The following is an 8,796-nucleotide window of genomic DNA, read 5'->3' on the forward strand; positions in this document are numbered from 1 at the left end:
GTCGTCAGGTTCTTGTGCAGTACGATTAGATCGGTAATTAGCTTGGTTTATAGCATTTCTGGTTCGTCTACCTAAATTGCTTCGTCTTATAGGAGGCATATCAAATATAAATAATTTTTTCACTAATCACGAACTAAACAAACACTAACTAACTAAACACTCTGCACAAAACACGATATACGAATTTGTTTCGTGTATCAGTTGACAATTCATCTGTCATCTGTCAAAAGTCATCTGTAACAGACAACTTTTTTTTTTTTAATTTGATATGACTTGAACTCAAATCTGTTTTATTTATTTAAAATTTGGATATTAAAAATAATAAAACACTGTTGGTAACGCAATTTTTGTTTGACTGATGTAATGACGTGGAAACTGATGCATTTTATCTCGCGTGCCGAAACTAATACAAAAGAAACGCGAGTTGCGGAACGCGACATTAAACTCCTCCAACTATGTATTCTGTGCTCCAACGCACACACGCACATTGTTTTGATAGATATGATCTTTGACGTTAGGAACACACCTACATTGCTTAGACAACAGTGAGTGCTTGTAATTTAATATGAACTTTATACCATAGCAATAAAGCTCAAATTGACTACGTTTTAGTTACAAATCATTTGTATGGGAAAAAGAAAAGGGCTATTTTTAGGGGTTTTCCAGCAATAATTCTAATTTTTCTCGCCGTAGAAACCATCCTTGAACTTCAACGAACATTTTAAAAAAAGATTTGGCCAAATTGGTCCAGGCGTTGTTGAGTTATGCGCTTACCAACACATTTTGCGATTCATTTTTATATATAAGATTACAATGCCAAAGTAATGCCCAAGTAAAAGTACAGCCAGTATGAGGAAGAATTGGAATAAAGAAATAATTATTTTATATAAGGAATGTTTCAGTCACTGGGACCTGCTACCTAGTTTAAGTGATATGATAAATGTTCCAACTAAACTAGAAAAAGGAAAGTAGTTGTTCTGTTGGTAGTCGAAACCGAGACCTCCGCGTGTGAGCTTAATATTCTAATTTTTACACCATAGAAGGACTTGCCTACCATCTTTCTAGGACTTCTCATATGATACGACAAACTCAATGACTTTTACACTGAACTACTTCCGATTTTTTGTCACATCAGTTCAGCAATAACATTATATCCAAATATCTGATTATTTTAGATAAAGAATAGATGCAAATATTATACGCGTCTTTGAAATTTGTGGTTTTCCCTCGATGTACCCCTTCTTCAGTTTAGATCATAACTTGGTTCAAATGGGACCAACTCGGCGCACTCTTTTGAATAAAAATGAATTTTGAACATACATTAAAAAATATATACATCCGAACACAGAACCTCCTCCTTTTTTGAAGTCGGTTAAAAATAGAAGACTGTAAGCTTCCATCCAAATTCTAGTAGACTTTGTTAGTTCAAATCAACTTGAATTCGGCCTTGGTGCCTTGTATTTCGATCTGTAATGTTTGTGCCTGGAATTCACAGACTAGAAGTATTTTTAAAAACTTGAATGTTTGGAATAATGTATGGCTAGCGGTCTTTATTCAACCTCATTCCACCTTTTGTGATCTTGCAGTGTATTAATTTTGACCGAACTCCACTTGATAAATGACGGAATGCTTTTCTTGATAATTAAATTAATTCGAGATAATTTAATGAAATCAAAAGAGACTAACCTCATGATCTCCCCTAATCGGAGTTATGAAATATGGCGAATATCTGTTTTCTTTTAAAAACTATTTTACTTTATGGAAAGACGTTGCGACTATTGAACGTTGAGCACAAGACGATACTGATGGATTAAATGTATTAGTGATCATCCGGTAGCCGAAATTCGACCACAATGTATTAAATTTATGTATTAAACATAATGTATTACACAATGACACAATATATTAAATGTTTTTCTCATAGTAGTGTAAAAGGACTAATTTAATGATATGTTACTAAAACTTGTTTTAGCAGTATTTTCAATATAAGATCAGAAATGTATTTAACATTAATTAAAATAATAAATGTCTATATTACAACATATTAAAATATACGAAAACTATCTCAAGAACTAGCACTCACTAACATTTTTTAAATTGCATTTAATTAAACCTATTTTCCGTTAACCGTTAATCAACAACTTTCAATTGTTAAGTATTAATATGCGTAAATCACTATGCCACAAATCATTATAATAAAGTATCATAAGTAAGATTTCTTTTAGAACTGTAACTACATTGGAGCATCAAATATAGGTATAGTTAATTTGCAATCATTTAATGAACTATTAATTTTCAAAAACTTAGAACTATATTGATAATATATAAAAATAATATAATTAAAATAATTGATACAAGGTTTAAAAAATAAAATATATAGTCAAATATCTTATTGCATTAATCATTAGACATCCTAATATTTATTAAGGTTTTAAAATATTTAAAAATATACTGTTGATAATTGAAAATAATCATAATAAGTAATAATTCATAATTCCTCTATTTATTCTATGTGTTCCCTCTATGCAAATTATTTACTTTCATTTTGTATCCTGCATATTTTCATTATTTCATTTATGTATTTATTTAATCTTTATTTTTAACTTATATTTATCACTAAAAATGTATATTACAAAAACAATAAATACGTCAATCTGATTAAAATAATTATTTATTTACCTATATTTTTAATTAAATTAACTAAATTGTTTTGTTCTTTGCATATCTATTTCATTCTTCATTCTCGCCCTAGCAGGTAACTAATATCTAGTTTGTCTTCTATGTATTTTATGTATCTATTGCTTTCTATTTTGTCTTATGTCCAACGTGAGATCTAACAAGTCACTGACAAATGAGGAATTAAAATTGTATGTAACTATTTTATAACTTTTAACATTCTATTCAAATTCCTCTCAACTCATGATACACAAATTAATGTCTTTATTACCTGCAATATTGGGTTAGTGCTTTGTTTAGAAATGCATTTACTAAAGAAACTTGAAATCAATCAGAAGTTAAACAAACTTTAGTAAGCTGATATACTATGTCTATAAAACTGGAAATAAGAAATTTCTTTTTTTTTCTTTCTCTCTACCAAACTTAGCTGATAACTTAGGATTAAATCAAGAGCTGATTTCCAATATCTAAATATCTTGTGGGTAAAGAAGACAGAAGAATCTTGTTAACTTAGAATTTTTTAAATCTATGTTGGGATAAAATTTTCTCATATGTAGGGGTTTTCTTCAGCTGTGTATACGTTCCGATAGAGCGGATATATTAACTTGTAAAAAATGTAAAATATAACTTTACGTGACCATACTATTATTAATAGTGTTTTTTTCCAAAACTTGTCATAACTCTAATAATTCTAGCAATACGAGAATAACCGAAAGTAACACAAAATCTTAAATAGAACTTTTTAAAATTAAATAACATCGTTTAATAATATTTTAACTACTCACTTTCCATTTTAGTATTGTTTCAATTTTAAAATTTAAGATCCTCATACGTTATTGTCGGTGAGCTAAACTTTTAGCCCACAAAACTAAACGCTGGGTTTGTTTATATATTTTTCATGACCGATCTGACGGCTATTTTTGGTTGCTTAATTTGGGCATTTTTCATTTTATTGGAATATAGTTATTTGTAGCGCATAATATACAAACATATTAGGCCTAAATATTCTTTCTCAACATAAGCTTTAACCTTGTCAAATTTCAATCCAATACTTTTAACCAGCAAAATAAATTAAGAAAGATACTCGTATGCATTTTATTTAAAAAAAAGGCGTCATATTTTTGATCAGAACACTGTATCTTCCAATTTTTAAACATTCCAGCTTGCATTCCAATTGCATTTTGTAATGGATTTTATTTCAGAAATTCATATTAGGAAGTCATACGAGTATAATTTACTTGTCAGTTGATTCAAGAGGTTTGTAGATCATAAATATAGTATACTCGGTAATAATTTGATAGTACAATTTAATAATTTACACGAATTGATAAAGTTTAAATTACATATATATGTATTTTTTTATAATTAAATTAACCCATTGAATGCTCGAAATGAACTAAATCAATTGAAATCTTAATATATGGTACGTTTTATTTAAACTATTTACAAAATAAAACACAGAATTCACCATGAAATTAGTTTACTTTTATTTTTAGATCTGTCACATATAATTTCATTAAACAACAACATTAATATAGCATCTTCACGTTATAATGCTTAGTCGCATGTTGCAAAATTGGATGTCCTACTTTTAGCTTGGTTTCACAAAACATTGATTTTCTGGCTCTAACTTATATTGTTAATAGCTCACAATCTAACAAACATACTTACGAAGCGCTTCTCATATTATTAAAAGAGAAAAATGATTTTTCAAATAACAATAATTCTTTCTGTTGTGTTTCTGTGGTCGAAAATCGAACAGAAGGTATTAAATTAATCATGTTTCTTTAATAATAGAGCAGAAGAACTAATTTAAAAGGGTTTTGTTACTAAAACTAGTTCTCACTGTATTTTTAATATAATATCAGAAATGTTTTTGATATATGACATTAATAATAAATAAAATAGTAAATGTCTATATATTAAAACACATTAAAATATATGAAAACTATATCAAGAACGAACAATTATTAACATAACCTTATAACTCTCCTAACTAACATGTTTTAAATTGCATTTAATTAAATCTAATTTTCATTTAACTTTTAATAATTAGCAATTTATTAATAAGTGTAAATTACTAAGCCACTAAACATTAAAACAAGGTATCATAAATAAAAATATTTTCAGAACTATAACAACTTCAGAGCATCAGATGTAAATATACATTATCTTTCTCTACTTTTATGTTATAAATATATATGAATATATGAATAAAATGTACTTGAAATTGATATTTGACTTTAGCATCTATATTAAAACAATAACGAACACAATTGGGTAATTTATCTTTTACAATTTAGTAATGTGTTTATGATTGTATTTACAACCATTAAATTAACTATTGATTTCCAAAACAAAGGTCTATAAAATAAATAAACAAAATAATTAATATAGGATTCAAAGAATAAAATGTCATATCACATCCTCTTTCATAATACGGTTAAATAATACATTAAACAGCTTTATATTTATCAATATTTTAAAATGTTTACAAATGTACTGTTAATAATTCATAATTTCTTCTATTTGACCCATGGGTTCTATCTACTTGGATGGAACTATATAGTTAATTTCATTTTAACTCCTGCATATTTCCATTACTTTATTTATGTATTAATATAGTCCTTGTATTTCATCCATATTTCATCTGAAATACACTCAAATCACTTTAAATATATATTACAAAACAATAAATATACCAGGTTGATTGAAAAAATAATTTCTTTACCTAATTTTTTTAATAATCTTGCTATATTTTACTTTATTTATTTATGTCATTCTTTGTTCTCATCCCATCAGATAGCCTATCTTTAAGATGTCTTCTATGGCTTTCATTTATGTACTGTTTTGTACTTTGTCTAATTTCCGATGTGTCCTAATTAAAATTCTATGAAACTATTTTATAACTATTATTAATGTATTATATAATATTCATTTAACTCTTGATGCACAAATTAACGTATTTATAACATTCAATATTTAGTAAGTCAAGTAATAAGTTAAGAAATGCATTTACTAATGAAACTTGAAATTAATCAGAAATCAGTGCCACCAAAATCTATAGAAATGTCTAAACAACCTTTAGTATTACCTTTAGTACAATGATATACTATGTCTCCACGTCATTTAATAACTGGTCTTAAGCTAAAACAATTTTTTCTTTTTTACTTTCACTTCATCGGACAAATTCTTGTTATTCTCGAAAATTGTTAAATTATGTTGGGATGAAAATTTTACATATTTCTGGTTTTTCTTTCCATATAGCTCTATATAACTTTCGATAAAGAGGCCACATTAATTTGTTTTCTCTGCAAAAAATATAAAATAAATCTTACGTGACCATACTACTCTTAACAAGTTTTGTTCAAACTTGCCATACATTTTTTTAAATTCCAACAGTACGGGAGTAAACGAAAGTAACACAAAACACTGCTTAAAATTGACTTCGTTTCATAATATTTTAATATCTTACTCTCCGTTTTAATATCGTTTAAAATGTAACAAACAAATATTCATTTAAATCTCAACGAACACTATCCTTTACTTTACTTTTAAAATAAAATTTTTAAAGAAAACCTTTATCCACGGTGAGATTCGATCCTAGTATATTATTTTCGACGAACTACACTCTTAACCTCACACGGCTAACGGCTGAGTTTGTTTATATATTTTGTGCCACCGATCTGACGGCTACACCAAGTTGCTTGATCTGGCCTTTTTCTGGGAATATTTTTATTTGTTGCGTGTGTTATTCAAATATATTAGGTCTGAAAATTTTTGTTGGATATAAGCTTTAACCGTGCCAAATTTCACGGCTCCAGGTGTCCTCGTTTTCTTCACAAAGGGAGGCAAAATTTTTGCTAAGCCGATTAATATATAGATATTAAAATATTTGTTGGTATTTAAATAAATTTTAGGAATTAATATTAACAATTCAATTCGTTCAAACTGGCCAAGATGTGTCACAGGTATCATAAAAGTAAAACCATATTTGATTAAATAAAACTTAAACATGAAATAATTTAAATTTATTTCAAAAAAAGTATTTTATTTCATTTTCTTGGGCAAAAGTGATTATCTGCAGATTATCTAACTGATTATCACTTCTCCTGCTGTGTTAGCGCTTATCCAGTTCAGGTACGCAGCTACATGAACGTAGACAGATGGGATATTGGGACTGCCGCACGGAGTGTATCCCCATGAAACAATACCAACGAGACGATTATTGACGACAAGTGGGCCACCACTGTCACCACTGCAAGCCGATTCTCTTGATGTAGAGGTACGAGTTGTAGTACATACATTAAGATCCGATCTAAATGGATTGTTGGCTCCAGACAACGAAGCAATTATGCTGGCACATTCTAGACACAAAATGGTAATGTTGTAATCAATCTAACTATGTTTATCGTAACTTACGAGCTTGAGCCAAGATAGGAATGTTAACGAATTGCAAGGTAGTTGCAGCTGCGTTTGTTGGGGGTCCAATGGATCCCCATCCGGAAAGAGTAGCGGTTCCACTTGGGTTGGAATTAGCGAGGGCCAGAGCAATAGGTTGGACGTTCGAGCCATAAGTCAAGAGCGATGCCAGACGAATTACGCAGATGTCGTTAGCAGACACAGTGCTTCCTCTAAAAATAAAGAAGTAGATTAATATTACATTATATATTGATACATTGCATATCAACAATTATATATACTTTTCAATTTTACATTACACAATTTACTACTTGTTATGCATTTTGTATTTGCTGAGGATAACTGACAAGAAACAAGAAGAGACCACTTTTAAAGAAAAATCAATTGTTAAGGAAATATTATCGTATAAAGTTGAGGTTTGTTAATTTATAAATAACGGAAAGTAAAAAAATAAAAGCTTTGAAAAGCCCGCATTGAAACAATGACTCATATATAAAGTTTTTGGTGATATTTTAAAGGAAACTGTTCATAATGAACTGTTCTGATTTGGTCAAAATATTAATTTGGTCCTGTTTCTTTGCATAAAATTCTCAGAAGGGCTTCTACGAAGAAGACCGCGATGGAATTATATTTATATGAGTGCCAAAAAGTCATTGATAAAAATAACATAGATATAAAAATAATTTTTATTTTGAAAATTACTAGGGAAACCGGAATTCCTTTTTTCTTAACCCAATATATCAGAATTTAGTTTGAAAACAGATCAGTGTAATTATTTAGTAAAAATATTAATGCAGATCACTTATTATTTACTAATAAAAAATTATTAAAATATATTAATTATATATATTATATTTTAAAAGTATTAAAATATATTCACCATGCAATCTAACAGATTTTAATATTTTATTATATGTTTAATGTTAACTTTAACTAAATTTAATCATGCTTTGTGAGGACGTATAATCTTTTAATAATAAAAATGTACTTACCCGGGATAAGATGCATGGTTAATTATTTGGGAAACTGCTACGGTTTGTTGGTTAGCAATTCCGCTGTCAGTTTGGATCAAGATACCCGCAGTAACTCTAAAAACTGAAGCAGCTCGGCCAGATGTACAATGAGCGGCAGAAAGAACCCATCTTAAAGGAATTCGCTTCAATACAAAATCAATGTTAATTAAATACTTTAACATACCTTTGACTGATGATTGATCCACCGCAAATATGGTACATGAAATTTCCTGAAACTAAACGGAGGGAAATTTGGTAGGGGAATTGGTTACGGGAGGCATCTTGTCCTGCAACAACTCTGAGTGTCGAGTTGTCGAAAATCGTTGGTTCAGCTGGGTAGTATTGAGGTGTCCAATTTTGTCCGTGGGCCACTAAAATAAATTTTTTAGATATAGTTAGATTGTTACAAATAGGTTTATTGTATTTATTATTGGAGATATATATTATATATTTAATATATTTTAAGAAAATAAAATAATTTTGTTAAATTATTAGTAAGAAATGTATAGATAACGTATAAATCACTTACAAGCAATTAAGCAAAGGCAAACGAAAAGAAACTTTAAAACCAAGGAGCTCATTTCAATGAGTTATGTTTGGTAGTTACGCTATATTTATATAAACCCCCCTACTTATTTTTTAATTCATAAAGCAAGTAAAGTGTAATATTAATTGATAAAGTATC

General features: G+C 28.6%; 1 protein-coding gene across 1 annotated transcript; it reads right to left on the minus strand.

The window, feature by feature from the left end:
- Positions 1 to 6,690: 6,690 nt before the first annotated feature.
- Positions 6,691 to 8,796, minus strand: LOC143194958 (trypsin delta). The gene is made up of 5 exons (XM_076401808.1): positions 8,641 to 8,796; positions 8,296 to 8,482; positions 8,091 to 8,240; positions 7,099 to 7,310; positions 6,691 to 7,043 (listed from the first exon to the last, which is right to left on the minus strand). The coding sequence occupies exons 1-5, from the start codon at positions 8,690 to 8,692 to the stop codon at positions 6,769 to 6,771; spliced, it is 876 nt and encodes a 291-aa protein (XP_076257923.1). The 5' UTR covers positions 8,693 to 8,796; the 3' UTR covers positions 6,691 to 6,768.

This window comes from Rhynchophorus ferrugineus, unplaced genomic scaffold (genome assembly GCF_030347505.1).
Source record: "Rhynchophorus ferrugineus isolate W39M unplaced genomic scaffold, kcgeb_rfMv2 rfM1, whole genome shotgun sequence".
NCBI lineage: Eukaryota > Metazoa > Arthropoda > Insecta > Coleoptera > Curculionidae > Rhynchophorus > Rhynchophorus ferrugineus.